At 43.3% G+C, this 21,955-nt stretch overlaps 1 protein-coding gene across 1 annotated transcript in view; it reads left to right on the forward strand.

Moving 5' to 3' along the window:
- Positions 1 to 21,955, forward strand: part of SYNE2 (spectrin repeat containing nuclear envelope protein 2) — a 254,062-nt gene that overhangs the window by 140,012 nt on the left and 92,095 nt on the right. The window contains 8 exon segments of the mRNA XM_023743920.1: positions 1,302 to 1,484; positions 4,695 to 4,826; positions 8,447 to 8,650; positions 9,177 to 9,251; positions 10,612 to 10,719; positions 13,218 to 13,334; positions 16,838 to 17,068; positions 20,358 to 20,540. Of these exon segments, the coding sequence (XP_023599688.1) occupies positions 1,302 to 1,484; positions 4,695 to 4,826; positions 8,447 to 8,650; positions 9,177 to 9,251; positions 10,612 to 10,719; positions 13,218 to 13,334; positions 16,838 to 17,068; positions 20,358 to 20,540 (1,233 nt within the window).

The raw sequence follows: 21,955 nt of genomic DNA on the forward strand, positions 1-21,955 counted from the left end.
GTTTATTTTTAGATATGTAATAAAAAGTATTTAGTCTTGCTAGGGTAATGGCACAATAAATTTGAAAGAGATATTATGAATGACTATAAAAATCATGTTTTAAATCATATAGTACTACCTATATGAAGATACTTTCTCCATAGGTTATTTTCTCATTTAATTGCTTCTAAAAACTTCAAAGTTTGGAAATTTTGCTTTCACGTAAACCATCGTTGTTTGATAATCCAATTAGCTTGAGACTCTAAGTCTGGAGAGCTGAGTTCCAGCCCCAACTATGCTCCTTCCTGGCTCTGTGACTCCGAGCTGTGAGTTGGCGTTTCTTGGGTTGTCTTTCATATCTGCACATTGGCATTGCAGTGATTGCGTTGGGCACTTCCAATGCACGTAGAGCCCCGAGTACTAAGTGGTTAGGAGCTTCTGCTTGGGGCCAGGCAGCCTGGGTTCTCATCCCAGCCCTGCTCTTGACAATCTGACTTCAGCTCCGTCTTCTAACTTCTGTGACCCAGTTTCTTCACCTGTGAAATGGCAGGTCTGATAGCTACCTCCCAGGGCAGTTGTGAGGATCCAATGAAATGATGCAAATGAAGTACTTTGCAAAGTGAATAATCTCTTCTCATTAATTATGTAAATCCACGTTTCTATGGGTCCGGTGTCATTAAAGCAAAGTAATGACACCTTTGGGGCGTATCCCTTTTGACAGGACAATTCTGTTAATTCATAAGCATTTTTTGAGGACACACTCTGTGGGGAGGCCCGTGCTAGGTGCGGCTGCTATGACAGTGAGTACGTGCAGTACCTGCTGTTACACCGCTCACTGCCTGGTGACAATTCACAAAGCAAAACAACAGTTCTACAGGGGATGGGTGTGAGGGGGAGAAAAGGAGGGAAAGGGTTGTCTACTTGCATAATTTAGAACTAGGAAGTGACTCTTGCCCCAGGCATTTTTTCCTAAGAACTTTAACTACCAGATCACAAGTAGTATAATAAACCTTTTCAATCTGAGCTAAGGAAATGTTTTAAAAATCAGAACTATAGAGAATAAATTATACACCATTATAATTTTGAACTAGTGGCCCGGTGCATGAATTCGTGTATGGGTGGGGTCTAGTTGATTGGGGGCGGGGCCAGCTGGGGGAGGGGCTGCGGGCAGTTGGCCATCCAGCCCTACCCCCTGATTGAACTCCTGGTCGAATTCCTGGTCGAGGGGACAATTTTTATTTAGCCTCTTATTATATAGGATAATTGGACTTTGCAGTGGCCATAGTTTTCACGTGTGAAACATGTTATCTGATATAATTAAGGTCATACTTGAAAATATACATCCTATGAAGAAAACCATTGCTGAAATAATGTCTTACCAAGTGGAACTGAGGTTACCTCAGACGGGAATGAAACCCCTGCCTGTATTTCAGCGGACAAATCAGCTTTTACAAGATATAAAGCTGTTGGAAAATGTGACTCAGGAACAAAATGAGTTATTAAAGGTGAGTAGTTTATGAGGACAGCCAGCTTATTGGGTGAGCATATTCAGCAGAAACTGGTTTTGTTTTCAGTCTCAATGGTTGGGTAGATCAAGTTCCCATGACAGGAAGGTACTGCCTAGGTTGATCTCTTTGGCCTCTTCCTGTGCCATTACCCGTTTGATGTAGAGTGTATATCTTCTTGCTCAGATGGGGCTAAGGTCATTTTCTCAGCTCTTACTCTGGTCGAAGCATAGTTATGGTCTATTTCATTCCATTCTCCAGTTATTGAAGACCTACGTGGATAAAATGCCGTGGGAAGAGATTAAACTTGAACAAAGCACTTGCAATCTCATGAGGCCGACAGACTCATGCAGTAGTCATCCCCATATTAATCTCTTCTCATAATAGTCACTTTCCTATTCATCACCTTATTTTATTCTCAGGCATTTGATACATCTTATTTTTACCTATAAGGAGACTAGTTTCAGAAGGTAGACGACTCGCTTAAAGAACACCGGGTTAGTTTGTGTAGGGATTCAATTGTGCACAAATGGAGACAAGAATTTGAGTTTCTAGATTCCGGTCTCTTCCTTCTAACAGATGATCTCTTTCAGTCTCTCCATAGAAGTTCCTTTTCCCCCCTTACATTTGGTTTGAGTTTCAGTCTCAAGTCAGGCATCATCATTAGATAGAAATTGCATTTCACTTTGGTTTGTATTCCTACAGCAACAGCCACTCTCACAAGAACAGAAAGTTGCTAAAGAGCCTTAAATCCCACACACTTTTTTCAACCCCCTTGGGTAGGATCCCCTTCTCCTGCATTTCCTGATTATGGATGAGTTAGGGGTAGGAGAAAAGGTTTATTTTCCCTTTCCCCCAACTACCACCTGATTGGAGGAAGAAAACTGCTTTTTTTTCTCTCTCTCTTAAATTTCATTCACATTTAGGTGGCCCCTCTGTGTTCCCCTAAGATTTCCAGGGTACTGTAGTCTCTAGATTGAGACTTAACTCATCTAGTCTCTCTGGCCTGGCTACTGACCTGCTGACGTCACTTCCTAGCACCCCCAGGGAGAAGATCTGGCAGTCAATGTACTATTTTTTTTTTATTAATCCTCCCTGAGGATATGTTTACTGATTTGAGAGAGAGAAAAAACAGCAATGAGAGAGAGAAACATTGATCAGTTGCCTCCTATATGCTCCCTGGCTGGGGGGATAGAACCTGCAACCTAGGTATATACCTTGACTGTGAATTGACCCCACAACCTTTTGGGACAATGCTCCCATCAACCGAGCCACTTGGCCAGGACTCAATGTACTATTTTTTAATAATATAAATAGAAGAAACCAGAACAACATATAAGATTTTTAAATTTGTTTATTTATTGCTTTTGAGAGAGAGGGAGAAACATCAATTTGTTGTCCCACTTATTTATACACTAGTGGCCCGGTGCACGAAATTCGTGCACTGGGGGGGATGGGTCCCCCAGCCTGGCCTGTGCCTTGTCACAGTGCGGGAGCCCCGCAATCCATTACCCCAAAGATGTAGGCCTCCATGAGCCTCACATCCCCACAGGGCGGGGACGTGAGCCTTAAGCAAGTCCCCGATGCTGCAAGTCCCCGCCCACCTGTGCCTGCTGCGCACACAGCCTCCTGCTTATTGGTTGTTACGTGTGAGGGTGTCATGACCATTTGCATATTAGCTCTTCATTATATAGATTCATTGGTTGCTTCTTGTGTGTGCCCTGACCAGAGACTGAACCTGCAGCCATGGTTTATCGGGACGACACTCTAACCAATGGAGCCACCCAGCCAGGAGATATATAAAATTTGATTTATTATTTTTAATTTTCTATGCTTCTTGGTCTCCTGGTCAGTAAAAGAAAATAACAGTCCTAACTGTGCTCAAAAGTGGCTTCTTCAAAAGATGAAAGAGAGGGAAATAGAAGACAAAATTATATTTTATGTCAAATTAGGGATCAAACTGTGCTGCTAAAATTTTCCACCTTACTGTGTTGGTGGAAATCAGATGTCATCTCATAATTCAAAGCTAAGGAAGCCAGTGAGAATAAAAAGCATTAGAATACGGTCCATTTATTTTAATTCCTACTTTAGATATTGGAAGTGCCCTCGTTGTGGAAAACGAGACAAATTACTTTTGGGGCGAGTAATGGATGTTGCTCATTAGAGAGGGCTGGGGAACAGGTGTGTGCAGTGAACATAGTTATTCATTTCCAGCCTGCAGCTAAACGTATGGTTAAATATTAAAGAAAATACAAGGAAGAATTCTGTGTGGGCCTGAAACTTTGTAGTTTAAAGGACATGTTGCTTCACTGTGGGGCATACCAAGGAAATTCTAGACTTGCTTTTGAAGTCCATTTCTTCACTTCGTCATACTTTGATCATAGTATTTATGATCAGCTTCAGGCTCTACTGCTCACTTAACACTAGATTCCAAGTATTGTTCTGGTTAGTTTTGCTATATTCTGCCAACTCACAGACTGCTCTCGAACCTTCAACCTTTTACTCATAAAATGTGCCTTACTGATCCCAGTGGATACCAGGTGAGGATGTGGCTGGAATGGGAAAACTTTGTTATGTCTCACATTACATGCCCTTTCTACTCTGATTCAGTAATGTCACCTTTCTGTGAGGAAAGCCTCACATGAAAAATGTATTTAAGTGGCATATGCAACTACCAATAATTTTATAAAATTTAGCAACTTTTTATTAGCCTCCATAAAATGCTTTCCAGAATAAGCCCAGTAAACGAAATACTTAAGAGCAAGGGTGTGCCTGATATCTGTAAAGCATGAAGGTCGGGTGCCAGCTTTGCCAATGTTGTCCTCTATATTTAGGCTACCATTTCTTTCTTTTTTTAAAAAAAAATATATTTTTATTAATTTCATAGAGGAAGGGAGAGAGAGATAAAAACATCAATGATGAGAGAGAATCATTGATCGGCTGCCTTCTGCACACCCCACAATGGGGATCGAGCCCACAACCCGGGCATGTACCCTGACCAGGAATCAAACCATGACCTCCTGGTTCATAGGTCGATGTTCAACCACTGAGCCACACGGGCTGGGCTAGGCTACTATTTCCTATTGAAATCTGTCTGAGTGCATATTTGCTGTAATTGATTGGAACTTGTGATGGGACTGGACATTGGAAGCAGTCCATTGATCTGTTCCTTAGATGTGACAAAGGTTCTTTTTGGGATTTATTTTATAGATAGCCATAAAACAGACAAATGAATGTGATGAGGAAATAGACCACTTGAAAGAGATCTTAAATAATTATTCAGCTGAGCTCTCCCCTGAAGATATGTCACCAGACCAGGCTGCCAGTGTGCCACAAGTACAGGTATGTTTCTTCCATTCATTCTACAACCATTTGCTAAGCTGTTGGTGTCTAGAAGCCTTTGTGATAGTACAAGTCTTTTTCCTACATTTCTCTTCTAATTGAAGGTGTTTTAGGGGTGTGTTTACTTTCCGTTCCTCTTTTATAAAATAGGTGAAAATAATTATCAGGTGTCCCAGTCCTCAGCTTGGTGCAAATTGACCTGAATTTGCTCTGATACCGAAGAAGCTCATGTAACACAGGATGTTTGGACAACTTGACTTTCTGGCTAGCTTTCTGGGGTAGGGGTCACGCGGTGTGGGCTGACCTTGAGAGGTCAAGACCAGGTCGCTGCTATAATGAAGAGCTCCATGTACTAAGCAGTATTTCCTTATGCCATAGCTACCAGTGTCAGGGGGACCCAGTTTCAGGGGTTTGCATGTTGACCCTCTACTGTAGGGGTTTTTCCATTTTAGTTTTTGAATCAGAACTTCTATTAAGAAAAAAACACCTGATTGTATGGCAAGGATTGTAGAGAGCTGCTTTTTTCCTGCCATCAAGTTTGGGCAATTGCTGTGGTATCCAAAGCCAGGTTGCACCACTTGCCAGCTTAGCTGTGAGACCTAGGGCACGTTACTTAACCTCACGCGTGAACCTGAGGAATCCAAGGTGACACAGCTAAGTAATGAATGCAATAAGGCAGACCCAATATAACAAAGACTCAATATTGTAAAAATGTCAAATTTCCCTTCACATTCAAAAATTTGAGCGCCCCCCCCCCAATGAGGCTGAATTTATGTTGTATCTACCAAAATAGAAAGAAGTTAAAGCTCAGAAATGTAAAAAAATATTTGGTTATTTTAAAATAACAATAATAAACCCATTCCATATTAATAGAAATAACATTTTTATAGAAGGAATTATATTTTCCAGAAAAAAAAATGCAGAGAGAGGAGTGACAGAACTGTACAGCTTTGCAAATTTCTTTAAGGTCTGGCTGGCTAGGTTCTCGTCTGCTTCTGCATTCCATCCGCTGATCTCTGTGGTTTTCTTTAAAGCATATGAAACAGTCCAACCTCTCAAGACATGTGCATAGAAAAGGGAATGTTTTAATGACCCTTCTGAATAAATGTCGATATTCTTTGAAACTACACTAACCTCCAACAGGCAGAAGTTACTCACAAGTTCGGAATCAGAAGCCATTCAGTGAACTCTTCGTATCTGACCTGGTCTGTCTTGTGCAGGGTGGGGCAAAAGTAGGTTCACAGTTGTGAGTACGTGAAACACAGAGTTTATTCTTGTATTATTATTAATTAATTATTGTATTATTTTCCATACAAACAACTGTGAACCCACCTTTGCCCTACCCTGTACTTTGAATGGATCTTTCCACCGTTAGTGAGTTTATGACATCACGTGTGGTCATTTGGATAATATTGTTTCACTAGTTGTGCAGTCTGTCCGAATGTTGACATATTTCAGTAATTAATACTAAAACTTTTACATTTATTAGCATCTATCTCTTTAGAAAATTTTTTAAGTATTTACATAATAAGTATGGTTGACCAACTATTTTCTTTTCAAGCAAAAATAGTGTTTTATGAAAAAAAAATTAGCAGTTCAGCTCAAAACTCAAATAATCACACGAGTGCTTTTCCTCAGCCCTCATACTTTGTTATGTAGCGGAAATGCTGTAAGCATGCTTCCCACTTTGTCACACAGAATATTAAAAATACAGACAGTCCTCGGGCTACGTCAGACTCGACGTACGTTGTTTCATGGTTACGTCGCCATCTCCCATTTATTTATTAAAAAAAAAAAAAGTTCCATCATTTCGACGTATGTACATATGTGCTTTATGTTTTTTATTATTTATTTACCACAAGTAAGGGTCAGGAATTGTTATTTTTCTTTTAAATTTCTTTTACTGTTTCACTTCATTACTGCTGTGTATGTGCTCCATGTGAGTGACGTAGGTGCTTATGTAGGTGGATTCCAACTTACAGCGAAAATTGCATTACGTCGGGCCGTAGGAATGGATCTCCGGCATAGCCCGAGGACCTACTGTACACATCCTTTACCAAGGATATTCTGAAGTGAAACTGGCTTTTTTTTTTATATAGTTAAGTATGACAGTGAAGACTCTAACAACTACTAAAATAGCTATTGTTCCTCCTGATTCGTGAAAGATGCCATAGTTTTACCCATTATTGCTTTTGCAATGAAAAATCACACAGTGAAAAATGTCAACACGGCGAAAAAGGCGAATACCATTTTAGTATTACCATAAAAATGACCTTGTCCCCATGGAGTGTAGACCCGCGGGGACTGCAGACACCACGCTGAGGCGGCTGCTCAGTGCCTCCCGCGCCTCCACCGCACGGGCTCTGCAGGCGCTGGTCCTCCACGTCTGTCATCTGATGGCTGTGGTTCGACGTTCGCCGGTAGGCACTGTTCCCACGAGGTTTAGTGTTTACTCCGATTTAATTCAGTTCTCATATCACAAGAAGTTTACCTTCAGACAGAATGAGGTGTTGGGGTTGGGATGTGTGCAGGAGCGGGGCAGCCATGGCGGCTGGTGTCAGGAGGGCCGGGTCTGTGCTCCCACAGCTGCAGCTCTGGGAAGACCTTCCTCTGGACCTCAGAACTCTCTCTTACAGGTGTGGACACGTGCAGTTTCTCTGTCCGCAAAATAATGAATGATTCTACGAATACCTGGAGGAAGGGAGGGAGGGAGGGAGGAAAGGAGGGAGGAAGAGGGGCTTAACGAATACAGAGGAAGAGGGGCTTAATGAATACATAAGGAACAAAATGCAAATGCATGAAGGTTTGTAAAAAAGGAGCAGGATGTCTTATGACGCAGCACTTACTGCAAAGCTCAGGCAGGCAGTGATGGCTTTCAGGGGTGCTAGAGAGGAGGATGTCGGACTAGATGACACCTGCAGTTCTTCTGCGTATATAATTCTGTAATCCTCGTAGACAGACAGTGGGCATCTCATTGTACCATGTATAAGATGTGTAATCCCACACAGCCATCATACAAAGTCTTAAAGTGCCGTTACTAAGCTCGGAATCGCCTGTCATCCCCATAGTGACTTCCACTTCACAGTACCTTTATTTATTTATTCCCATTGGGTAGGAAGCTTTGGCCGTGAGGAAAAGTAAATGAATTCAGTAACACTAAAGAAGGCTTCAAACGCCATAGGAAACGTGTGAGATTTCTAACCTTGTTTTCTCTCAGTGGACCCCAAATGTTAGTCTGCTCACGGGTCTCCTGGGTGCTTGGGAAAGTGCAGGTTCCCGGGCCCTGACCCTGTGGATTGTGGCCAGTCAGTCCTGTGGCCACTAGAGCCCTGGCTTCCAACCATGGGCACACACCACAGTCACTCATAGAGCTTGTCACACGTTTCTGAGCCTCCAGAGACGGACTGACAAGGTCTAAGGTGAGGCCAGGGCATTCTATAAGCCTCCCCAGGTCGTTGGGAAACGCAGCCAGGATGCAGAACTAGTCTGTTCCGGGAGCAGCTCCTGGCTCTGCAGACCAGCGGCACAGACAAATCCTCACCCCCTGTGCCCACGGAAGCAGGCGCCTGCGGGCACGCCCAGCCTCCGACATCCTCACGCAGTGCACTCTCTCTGCACAGGGAGAAGTCGAAGGCATTGAGAAGCAGATTATGAGTCTAGACCAGAAGAAAGAAGACCTGCTGGCGGACTTAAAGGCTGCCGTACTCAACCTTCACCGGCATTTACAGCAGGAACAGCAAGAATTAGAGAAAGGCAAGGAAGTGCTGTCCGCAGGAGCATCGGAAGACGAAGGCGTGGCCGAGAGGGATGAGTCTGAGTGGAAGGTGGGTATGGCTGTCATTAGTGCTGGTACCTCGTTCCATAAGAGCTTCACATGGGTAGTCGTTTGTACCCAGAACACCTGTGGCATCTGGGTCTGTGGCCAATAGGAGAGGAATTTTAGAAGGTCGAGCTACTCCATGTGAATCTAGGTCTTCAGGGGGCATCTGTTCTGGGCTCCACAGAATTCTTATGCCCGAGTTCCTTATGGAGCTGCTGATGAAGTTCCACAGGCAGGTGGGTGGGAGCCACCCTTCGAATGTCTTCTTACTAAACAGCCCATTGCAGACTCCCAAATGAGGCAGCACCTCTCCCGGCCCACCCTGAGTCCACGGCAGGGAAGCACATTTTTTAATTGTTTGGTAAGGAGCCCCAGAGGACGAGGCCAGTGAAAGGGAGATGAGATTTGACTGAGTCATGGTGTTGGTCTGGAGTTGCCAGGCCCAGAGGGCTACGCGTGTAGGTGGGCATCTTGGATAAAGCGAACTGTTGAATGAGCTTGGCCGCAAGTGTCCGTGCCCTGCCTTTCAGTTGAACCGAAGAGGCTCCCTGCCGGTCCTGCCAGCCGTCAAGGAAGAGGCGGAAGAGAGCTCCGTGAAGAGCGAGGTAAGGACAATGAGTCTCCCGTCAAATTTTGTGAGAACCGAAATCTTCTACCAGAAGGTCAATGGGAAGATCTCAGAATGAAAGGGAACATAAAGATTTTTTAAATTAATGCCTGCCTTTTATAAGGGGGATTGAAGTAGTTCTCTTGTGTTATTAACGTGAAGTGCCTCTACACCTACTTCCCGCCAGCGTGGGATAAATGTGATTCAGACGCTCTTGGTGGCGGAAGGGAGATGAGGTTCTTTGTCGTATCCTGACTCCTGAGTACTTTCTCGGAAGTTTGGAGAGTGTGCTGTGTGGTTGCTACTCCTGCTGTGCTTTTCAGAACTTTATTTGTTCATATTTGACAACAGCATCGCCAAGGACAGGAAGAGATGTGTTAGCAACTAGTACGAATCCTTACTATAGCATTCGAACTGGTTGAACGAGACATTTGCAGTTGTCTTTCCTGATTCCAATTTCTATTTCATACCTTAAAAACTAAAGTTATAATGGATCTTGTGCCAAAAGAAAAAAATCACAGAAATTTACATTTTTTGTCTCACATGTAACGACCAGTCATTTCACTGCTCATTTCATAGATTGTTAAATAGCTCCATTGTCACACAGAACAACCTGTTGCCCTGTAGCACCGCTCGGACTCGGGGGAGCTGAGTACAGATGTACTCTGCTCCAACCATCAGACAATCTCAGAATAAAGGGGGAACCAGGGGCCAAGAGGAGCGTGCACGTCAGTATGCCTCTCACGTGAGACCTGTGTTTGCTTTGAGCTAATATGTTGATAACATTCACCGTTTGTGTTTGACAACAGCAAACATTCATGTTCATCAAGCTGTTATATTAAAATTAGCATTTAAGGTTACATTTAACAAAGTGAAGTAAATTCCTAAAGCAGTTTTAATGTGAGCTGACTCCCACCTTTTTTTAATCCTCACCCAAGGATATGCTTTTTATTGATGTTTTTAGAGAGGAAGGGAGAGAGACAGAGAGAGAAACATCAGTCAGTTGCCTCCCATATGCACTAAGACCAGGGATTGAACTCGCAACCTAGATATGTGCCCTGACCAGGAATTGAACCTGCAACCTTTTGGTTCACAGGATGACATTCTATCCAACTGAGCCACCCGATCAGGGCTGACTCCCAATTTCTTATTTTTTAGGCTTTAGGGAGAGCAACCCCATTTGGAGACATATGATGTAGTGAGCCAGAAAAAGAGATGAAAAGTAGGGGGAGAGGTGGAATGAAGGCTGCAGTTATACTGCCTGGCCAGCAATGCTTTTTATAAAAGGGATGAGTAGGATGCTGGTTATAATGGTAGGAAATCACTTCCCTCTGCTGATCCATTGATTACTGTGTTAGAGCGGAGATAAAGCGAAGCCATCTTCTGGGTCTTGGTCTTTCCTCTGGAAGCATGACAAGGACGGGGAGGAAGATACAGCATCCTCCTCCTCTGGAACTATCATTCAGGTAATGGTGGGCGCAGCACACGATGGGGACAGCGGGCGGGGGTGAGGAGGTGAGACAGCAAGGGAAAGAGCTTCTTGTTTGGAAGAATGCTTAGGGGTGGAGCCTGCTTGGGCTGGAAATCGAAAGCCTGTCACCATTACCTCTGCACAAATGCAAAGAACACCAAGTCCTTCCTTATCATTGCATTTCTATTTTACACTCAGTGATGAAAGGAGAGTATTTTTCTGAGGAAAACTCAGTATGTGGCAATCCAAACTGACAAAACAGAAACCTCAAAGGAGCACCACAAAAGTTCACCCTAGTGTTTCAGAGTGTTTAACACGCCTCTCTTTGGGGAGTAGCTGGGGGAGGGGTCTCCGCATAATCCTTTTCTTGAACAAAGTAGGATATGAGATAAATGAATGAGATGAGGTTTTTTTTGGTTCCTACTGACCTTCTAAATCTCCTCCGATCTCTCAGAACAGGGGGTACATGCCCTCACTTTAGAAAATCATAAGCTGATGTAAACAGTGCTTTTCCCTTGTTCCTGAAACGTGCCTCATCCTTATGATCCATACACCTGCCCACTCCTGCCTCCTACCCAGGGCTAACCCCTCCCCCAGGTCCAGCCAGTCCTTTCATTTCATTGGCCCAGGGCTCTGCTTGTACCTGCATCTCTAGTCTCTGCCTTTATTTTTGCCATCAGCATATTCCAGGCAATTATTACTGCCTCTGTAGACTTTGGGAGTAACCTTCTCCTTGGGCGACAGCCCCTCCAGTCCTTTTTCCTAATACGTCTTACACAGGACTGATGGCTTTTCATAAAACCATCAGCAATCTGCAGTGAACTTTCATGACTCTGATTATCTACTGAATAAAATGCAAACTTCTTAGCCTGGCATTCCAGACTTTTCATGATCCCGACATACCTTTCAATTTTTACCTTTAGTTAAAAGTTAAACCAAGCCAGCTAAGCCAAGCTTTACCTGTAGCTCTTGGTTCATACCTTTTTAAAGGCAGTGACTGCTTTTAGTACAAGGAACTGAAAAGTAACATTTTTGTTAGGAACTATTGGATGCTTTATGCTATGTGTCATTGTTTAATCATCACAAGCATGAGTGAGGTAGACTATATTCCCATTTTAAAAATGAAGTAAATGAGACTCCGTGTCCAGGTTAACTTGTCCAAGATCATACAACTTGTAAGTAGCGCAATCAAGCTTGGTTGATGACAATACCCATACCTTTCCACCACATTATGTTAATTATTTGTGTAGGTGCCATTTTCCCATTTTGCATCCTCGGTTAACCTAATAAGTGAAAGTGCTGGATTCATTTAAAATGCGATGCACATTATCAAACTTCCTTCTAGAAAGACTATATCAATTTTATTCCTACCCAGAGTGCTCGGAAGTGCCTCTTTCCTGTCCCTGGGCTGAAAATGAATTTTTTTTTAAAATCCTCACTTGATATTTTTCCATTGATTTTTTAGAGAGAGTGGAAGGGAGCGGGAGAGACAGAGTGAGAAACATCAATGTGAGAGAGACACACTGATTGGTTGCCTCCCATACATGCCCCATCCAGGGCCAGAGAGTGAGCCTGAACTGAAGTATTTGCCCTTGACCAGAATGGTACCTGGGACCTTTCAGTCCTCGGGCCAACACTCTATCCACTGAGCAAAACTGGCTCAGGCAATAATGAATATTTTTAATCTTGGCCAAACTTAGCTAGTAGTTTAAATTAAATTTATATTCTAGGAGCCTTGAATATCTCTTTAGGTGCTTATAGGCTTTTGTGTTATTTTGTGAATTGTTTATTCATGGCATTTGACTGGTTTTCTATGGAGAGGCTGATGTTTTTCATTATTGATTTATCAGAGTTATTAATATATGAAGGATATTAACACTTTATAACATATTAATGTATGAAGGATATTACCCAATCTATTATTTCTCTTTAAACATAGATTGTGGTACACATTATTTTTGTTGTTAATACTAACATTCTTTTCCTTTATTGTCATGCTTTAAAACTCCTTCCCTACTCTTAACATTAGAAAAAGATTCACTCATATTTTCTTCAAGAATTTTTATGGTATAACTTTTACATTAAATATTAGAATTCATTGTTCAGAGTGAGATAAGGATCTAGTTAATATTTTCCATGAAATGCCCAAGTTTAAAAATACATCTTTTCGTCCATTAGTCGAAATGTGGCCTTTATCACCTAATCTCCTTTCATTTCAATTCTCATAATAATCCACTGAAGTGCATACTTCTCTGGATTCCATATGCGCTCCTCATAAGCCAGAGAGCTTTGGAGAACGGAGGTCTTTCCAACAAAGACAAACCTGAGGAAGGTGATTGCTTTCCTAATGAACAAACTTTTCTCCTGAGTGCACCTGACTTCTCCAGACATTTTTGCAAGCGGACGATTTGTCAAATGAGCAGGTGCGGGAAGAGTGGCTTGCGTGGCCACAGAACAGGACCTTTTCCGGACCTCTGATGCTTTTCTTCACAGGAGGAAGCTGGGAAAATCAGCACGTGTGATAGTTCCGCGGCACAAGTTCTTGCAGCAGGCTCACTAAACCCTGAGCAAGGCCCAGCATTTTCCCCGAGCCCCCACCAAACGGAAGGGGTAAGTCCCTGTTGGTCACAAGCCAGCTGCTCAGGTAGCCGAGCACCTAGCGATGACAAGCTTCTGTGTTTGGCGATTCTCTGTGTGTGTGTTGTCAAGCCGGAGAACTGGAAGGTTTGCCATCAGACGTTCACATGGGAAGTGAGCACAACACTCGCTCACCCTTTGTCAGGGTGAACTAGCCTCTCCACTAACAACCACTTCTTTCTTCTGTAGACAATCCTTATGGGGGCCGTGAAAGTGGACGAGAGCTAATATTGATTAACAACTGCCCATTACATAAGAGGCATTTATATTTGCTGATTAATCCTCAGATTAAAAGGTAGATTAACATCTACCATAAGTTTACAAATGAGGAAATCAAAATTCAGGTATTAAAAGTATGTCTGGGAGGTGGAGAATAAGGAATCAAACCCAGAATATTCCCATTGGCTTTCCTAATTTGCATATTTAGTACTGACAGACGTGAAACCAAGGTAGGGTTGGCCTCACTAAAGAAAACGCCACCTCCCTGCCCCAGCAGCGTGTCTAATATCTGTGCGAGGGCAGGTAGGTATTGCACTTTAGCCAGGCAATTTTGCATTTTATGAAGAGTGTGTGTGTATGGAACGGGGAGACATGCATATGTTTTTTAGAATTGATTGTAAAGTAGTAAGTAATAAATTTAAAGAGTTGGTACTCAGGCATGAAATATGCATAGCTGCAGCCCAAAAAAAAGAGCTTATATTTTAACCCAGCGGTTCTCAACCTGTGGGTCACGACCCCTTTGGAGGTCGATCGACCCTTTCACAGGGGCCGCCTAAGACCATCCTGCATGTCAGATATTTACATTACGATTCATAATAGTAGCAACATCACAGTTATGAAGTAGCAACGAAAATAATTTTATGGTTGGGTCACAATATGAGGAACTGTATTTAAAGGGCCAGAAGGTTGAGAACCACTGTTTTAACCGGAAGCTGTTACTTAGATTAGTGATGTGTTGATGCAGAAATCAAGCAGTATGACCTTCACTGAGAGGCTAACTGAGATACCAGAGGGTGGGGCTGAATTATGTCAAGAAGGCTCTAAGGCTTAATGAAAGCAGGGATTGAATCCTGGTTCTACTTACTAGTTGGGTGACCTTCGGCAATTTCTGTGACCCGTCTGAGCCTCAGTTTCCTCCTCTGCACATTGGGAATAATATGGGCTTGTGGTGTGCAATGCTGAGGCGCATCACACGGAGCACAGTCGCCTGGCTCATCATAATCCAATGAAGGATTAGATATGATTAATTTGCAGCGATGCTATAGAGATGATGTGACTATCACATGAAATACTCGTGATAACACTTTTTACTCCCCCAAGATGTATATTCATAAAACATTCATTTAAATCTCTGCTTTTAGAGTTTGGGGCTGTCATTTAGCAGGGGTGCTACTGATGTTGAGCAGGAATACTATTGTGGGAAAATCTGTGGGCTCAGACTTAAGAGGTCACAGAGCTGTGTGACCTTGGGCAAGCACCTGACCTGTGGGCCTGAGCTCCTCAGAGGCAACGTGCTGAAACAGAAGGTGCGTGAACTGACTCAACGTTAACCGCACTCGGGCTCCTTTGACTATAAAAAGAGGCGGATGAAGCGATTGCTGGCAGGTTCCCCGGGGCACCTTCAGCTATTGACGCTCTTTGGTTGCAAATATTCTTTTTCTCTTCCATTTACCTTTGTATTTTTTCTCAGGTTCAAATAACTAGCAAATAAAGCCCAGATTAGTTACCGAGCTTCCTGTTTCCTCATGAATTCAGTGCATTAGTGAGAAAGCAAAGGAACTAAATCTTGTCTTTTTAAAAATGTGTGTGGCATAGGACGGGCGCTCAAATAACATTTTTAAATAATTAAGGAAGGTCCATTTGTTACACAATATTAACAAAACGTTAATATTAGCAGATTGTTATCTCTGGTAACAAAAAGAGGATCCCAAAATCTTTGCCAGTAAGACAAAAGCAATATCTAAACGCTAGAAAACAATCAGATGACTAGAAATTGATGTCTGGCAGTAAAATCACACTACTGTTGTTGTTTTTTAAAATGAGAATTAAAAAAGAAATATAAAACAGGCCACGCCATGAATAGAGCTGACTGTGTATGAACTGCAGGGAAAACAAGGGAACACTTCTAAATTAAGAAGGTGATTCTTGCTCTGGCCAGTGTTGTGGTAAGAGCGTCAGCCCGCACACCAAAGGGTCGCAGGTTCAATTCCCGGTCAAAGGCGTGTACGTGGGTTGTAGGTTTGATCCCTGGCCCCTGCTGGGGCTATGTGAGAGGCAACAAATTGATGTGTCTCTCTCACATCAATGTTTCTCTCTTCTCTCTCTTTCTCTCTCTACCACACACCCCTCCTTTCAACTCTCTCTAAAAATCAATGGAAAAAATATCTTGGGGTGAGAATTTAAAAAAACCAAAACTTTGTATTTCATCCTAAACATAATAAGATATGTATTAATCAATAATTTTGTAGAACAAAACACAAATCCTTAGTCCTACAGAAATTTTACTAGAAGGATTAATATACTCTTTGAATATTCTGGCAAAGGATGTGGGAAGGAAATATCTTTCTGTTTCAGATCATCTTTTACCTCCAAATTGAAAATATCTGTTATAGAATTATTAGAATTTTTCATCTGTTATCTACCAGTAGAAGAAATTTTTCTACTGGGTCAATAAGCAACCTTGTTGTTTCAGTATGAAAAGAACACATCACACTTTTTTCATACTCTACTATAAGCATCTGGTCCTTAACTCAATAATATTTGAGTATCTAGAATGTGAAAGTTAGTTTTAGGGATTCTCTCTGAAGAGTAGGAGAAAAGTTTCCAGGTTACCTCACTGAAGCTCATGACTAGACTCAAGCTATGTTTAATCAAAGTATAGATGAGTAATGGCACGTATGTAGGGGGTGGAGGGAGCTACACTATTTTACAATCTAGTGAGCTACCTGAGAAGACGTTAAGAGTGTGTGTATGTTTCCTTGTTCCCCTCCGGTGGGTACAGATCTCCTTTCTCCTTGTTGTTTGAACAGAGCGCACAGCCATGCAAGCATTGCTCAATCGTGTGTCACGCAACTGTAAACACCGGCCAGTTCGCTGGAGTGGTTCAGACACACACCCACACGCACACCCTCTCACGACACTCACCTGTCTCCCGGGGCCTGTGTCGCATGCACTGGGAGCCTGTTTGCGTCCTCTGTGTCCGGGAACACTGTACCTGTGTACCTGCCGATCGGCTGCTTGGAGACCTGGGCGCTGGGTCACGTGATTGTTGCTATGAGCGTGGAGGTGCAGTTTTCTTTTCTTTCTTCTGCTCTTGTGCGTGTGTGTGTGTATATATATATATAGATATATTTTTTAAATTTTTTGATTCTCTTAACTGGGGGAATGCTGCAAGTCCACAGGTCTTTGCAAGCCCAAGTCTGAAAACTTTGGACTCCTGACTTTTCACTGCTGGATTATCTGTGGATTTATCTTAGGGTGCCACACCTCCTATCAAGGCTGCGGCCCTGGGCTTTTCTGTCGAGCAAGGAGCTTTGCCTTCCCCGGTGGAGAACCCTAGACCCGAGCCTGCTGAAGTCCTCCATGCCTGCAAGACCCAGGTGGCCGAGCTGGAGCTGTGGCTGCACCAAGCCAGCGTGGCATTCGAGCCGGAAACATTAAACGCAGACATGCAGCAGGTGGTGGAACAGCAGCTGGTAGGGTGCCAGGTAAGGCTGATGGGTTGGAGTTCAGGGCTTGCCTCCTCCCCAATCACCTGGTGTCTTTGCCAGTTTCTCTTAAAGCGACAGTGTGTTTCTCTCTGTTACTCTGACCACTGCATTTATCTTGGCCTCAACTTTCTGTTCTCAGGGTAACTATTTGAAATGATTCATGTGAACAGAGTATGTGGGGGGACAGTGGTAGTGGATGAGAGCGCAGAACCTAGAGTCCCCATTTTTGAGGAAGTGAACTTGTCACCTCATGTTCTTCAGACGCAGGTTATCTCTTAGGACTTTGCCAGGATTAAATGAGATCAGGTATAGAAACCAGTGTCTGGTGTAGAAAGGATATAAAAGTGTTTAATAAATGCTGTCCTTTTTATTCGGATTAGTAAGTTCTTTGAAATTTCATTCATCAGAAACGAAACTGAAAATCCTGATTCGCAAGGTTGCAGATCCAGCAGAAAAGGGCTTTGCTGCCCTTCACTATGACCACTCCTGCTGCTCCCCGGGAGGGGCAGGCGTATTCACCTCCTTGCCTGTAGTCACTTGAGTAACATTTGCAGGCTCAGCCTAAAGGTGGGGAATCCCTGTCTGTATCCCTCCCGGGAGGGACCACAATGATGGTTTCGCAGCAGCATAATTGAGTACGCCTCCCCCAATGGTGCTTATGCCAGCCCTGGACCGACGTCTCTGCCTGATTGGCTCATTTGTCTCCAAGGTGGTGCCCAAGGATCGGGACATCCTCTCAGAGGACCCCCGCATTACCTGCCCGGTCACAGGGAGCTTGTCCAACTCAGCCTGTGAGGGGTAGCCCACTCCAGGTCCAAGTCAGACACGCCTCTCCTTTCATTCAGGCCCACAGTCTTACAATATCCAGTGCCTGCCCACCCCCTGCCCCCAGCAGGCAGACTGGCCTCCTTCCCTGGACAGCTAAGCACCTCTGACCCTAAATGTCAGCTCTGAGGGGTGGGTTCACTCAAATACTGTCCCAGCCGCCTAGCTTGGCTGCCGAGGCATGGGAGTCTGACTTGATCTCAGCCAAAAGTCCAGAAGCCATGGGGCCTGAGAGTCTGGAAAAGACAGTGGCCTTTCGAATGCTGAGTACCAGCCACTTGAGGCCATCCAGGGTCAATTTGCCAATTGATTGTCCTGCTGCCTGCGTGGACCCCATACCGATTGATTTCTTGATCATCACCCAATTCCCTGCTGTGGGTTCAAGGATTTGGGGGCTGCTCAAGGAAAAGACACCACCACAAGGTGGCGGTAGTACACAAGGTGCGTTATTTGGGCAGGATCTTGGTGGACTGGGAAGTCCCCCACAGCAGGAAACCTCAGAGGCATGGATGGGGTGGGGCCACCACCCGGAAGGGGGAAGAGGACCAGGAAACTCCCGGTGGATGGGGAACCCAGAGGAGTCTTGTGTGTCTAGGTAATGTCTGCGAACCCTGAAGGGCAGCAGAGGCTGGGGTCTCCTGGGGCTCCCGAGTTTGTCTTAACCATGGCTAGCCGGTGTGGGGTCCAGTTTTGAGTTTGGGGCCAGTGGGATTTGAGCTAAGGGTCCTGGCCTGCTATGAATAATTAAACCTAGGGGCCATCTTTGGCTTATTTACATAACACCATGGCCCATGTAATTAATATTGAAACATAAAAAGCCTTTCGTGTGGTCTGTAAAAAGGCTAAGTTCTCAGTGGGAAAATGTTCAAAGGACACGTGCAAACAGATTAGTCGGGAAAAATTATAGTCGGTAATTTGAGAAGAAATGTTCAGCCTTGATTATTTAAAACATGTGAATCAAAACAGCTATTGTCTTGTTCCTACATTACATTGGCAAAAATTATATCATCCCAGAAAACCCTGGAGAAATGGCTCCACTAACATCTGATAATTTTGTCTGTTGGTTCAATGTTCAGGGAGGGTCAGCTGTAAGCATAAATAATGTTCATCATCTCTGACCTAATATTTTTTGACCATTACTTTAAGTTTACCCTCTGAAAATAACCCCCAAAAAAGGATAAAAATGTTTATGACAATATTAATTACGAAAGTGAAGAACTGGAAATAGCTTAAAAGCTTAACAGTAATCCTATTGTTAAGTGAATCATGGGTTATCAACATATTAAAAAGTATATTTAAAGTAGCTAAGTGGAAAAACCAAGCACAAAATTCTAGTACACGTTGTTTACAGCCACTCGAACATCTATGAGTTCACATTATTTCAGCTTAGAAGAGTCTATACAGGCTACAAGGAGTTTGCTTGCATGGAGGGATTATAAGGCATACGATTTGAAAATTGTTTTAAGGCTAGTTTTTCCTTACATTTCTCTCAAAGAACTGACCTCATTCTTAGTCACGCACTGAGTTTTCAGCACAGGTGCTCACAGTGCTGGACTGTGGGTCTGAATGTGCCGCCACACTATGTGCCCAGCGCCTGCTGCACTGTGTGCCCAGCCAGTTGGCATGACTGGGCTCCTGAGCCCCGGGCCAGGGCAAACCTGATCTGTCGAAGAGGAATACAGTGACGGTGATTTACTGGGAAACTTACTTCATTCATCTATTTTTAGACCCGTGTGTAAGTTGGCCAGTTCTATCAATGACTTAGTGTGTGAGGTTTCCTCTGTGGCCTTCTTCTGGTATTTTGGAAACTTATTTGGCTTGGGAAAGAAAAGGAAAAAGAGCAAGGGAAAGAATTTTCAAAGAGTTTCGTGGAATTCTTTTTTTAAATTACTACTCAGCACTTGCATTGCAACAGAAAAAAGCTTAGAAAGGTGGGAAAAAATAATAGTCGTCACAGACAATGTATCAAGCACTGGCCAAAGTGCAGGGATTTAACTCTAGTTCATCAAAGTGACCCCAGGAGGTAAGTTCTGTTAATAATCCCATTTTACAGATGAGTACGGGCACGCTCATGCAAAGTGAGGTGCCTTGAGTTTACCCGGCTACCAAGTGGCAGGGCTGGGATATGAACCCAGGTAGTCTAGTTCCAGTGTCAGTGTTCTTAACCACTGTGCTATGCCGGATACATTCAGCTGTGTTTTCTAAAGTGATTATAGAATCACTTACTTTACAGAATGACAGCTGCAATTTGGGTTGGTTTGGTTGCACCCCTATTGAAAAACACAGGCATTATGTGCAAGTCCTCCCCTCCCCCCGACACACACACCCAAGGTCCCTTCCAACCTGTGTTTCTGGCACTTCTTATATACATTTAGGGAGAGAGAGTGAATCTAACTTATATGGGAATATAACACTGATTTAAGACCAAAACTATGAATCATTCGATGATGTTATTTCCTAGACGATGCTCACAGAGATCGAGCACAAGGTGGCCTCTCTGTTGGAGCACTGCAAAGACCAGGGCTTGGGAGACCATGGAGCCACTCAACAGGAGGCCGAAGCACTGGCCTTGAAACTAAAAACTGTGAAGTGCAATTTGGAAAAAGTCCAGCTGGTGCTTCAGGAGAAATACAGTGAGGACCAGGTAAGATGTGGCTGTGCACAGACATGTGTGCAGATGTGTGGTTATGGTAGACCCATCAGGAACGAACTCTGGGCGGAGACGCTGAAGCAACTACAGAGGCTAAGTAAGAAAGAATCGCGCCTCTTCAGACTGCAAAGGACAGTTGCACTGCCTTTTGTTATTGGTTTCATTTTGCTGTGCAGTTTTCCTATCCAGGGGGTTAGTGATGGCATCGGTTTGGTTTGGGTTGGTTTGATTGGGTTGATCTTGCTGGCAATGAGGTCTGGTGTAAGCCTTCCTCATAAAGGAAGGACACATTTCAAAGAAATTTGGTGACTCCAATGGACTGGAAAACAACATTTTTATAGATAAGATTAAAAGTTGACATCAGAAACAACCCGTTTCTAGGGTACTTTTGTTATTCATTTACAAATATTTACAAGTACTGATCATAGTATCATATAGTTAAAGTGTTCTTGTGACTTAAAAGTGTTCTGTGTTTATAAATGCAAATGTACAAAATGGGATAGGATCTTATTATATAAGATTTGCATCTGTACTTATGAGATAGTTGTTCTTACTTGGAGGACTTTTATTCACAGAAATAAGATGAGCTGCAGGTAGACAAGTCATATGGTTCCCCTTTCATCCTAATATATTCCTTTTTTAAAAAAATCTACTTTTGTTGTAGACTTAGGGACATTTTAATTTATAAATATAATACTATTTCTCTTTTTGACTTTATTTTACTTTCTTCTTAAGGAAAAAAATAGAGGTCCTGACTTTTATTTTATTTATTTATTTAATTCTTTATTGTTGAAAGTGTGACATATGTCCCCCTTCCCCCCCTCATTGTCCTCTCTCAGCCCACCCCCGTCCCCCAGCCCACCTTCACCCCCCTGTTGTCTGTGTCCATTGGTTATGCTTATATGCATACAAGTTTTTTGGTTGATCTCTTACCACCCACCACCACCACCACCACCATCCTCCCCTACCTTCCCTCTGAGGTTTGATGCTCTGTTCAATGCATCTGTGTTTCTGGATCTATTTGTGTCCTGGCTTTTAATAATTGATTGGATGAAGGAAGTTGAAGAAATGATAAGATGGCCTCTTCATCAAGTGTAGTGGTTTTCGAAGTTGTTAGGAAATACGTACATTAAGTCCTAGTATATATTTATAATAAATAACAGAATGCAGTCATTTACTTTATTTTAAATATATTTTATTGATTTTTTACAGAGAGGAAGGGAGAGGGATAGAGAGTTAGAAACATCGATGAGAGAGAAACATCGATCAGCTGCCTCCTGCACACCCCCCACTGGGGATGTGCCCGCAACCAAGGTACATGCCCTTGACCGGAATCGAACCTGGGACCTTTCAGTCCGCCTGCTCGGACGCTCTATCCACTGAGCCAAATCGGTAGGCCATTTACTTCA

Source organism: Myotis lucifugus, unplaced genomic scaffold (assembly GCF_000147115.1).
Source record: "Myotis lucifugus unplaced genomic scaffold, Myoluc2.0 scaffold_419, whole genome shotgun sequence".
Taxonomy (NCBI): Eukaryota; Metazoa; Chordata; class Mammalia; order Chiroptera; family Vespertilionidae; genus Myotis; species Myotis lucifugus.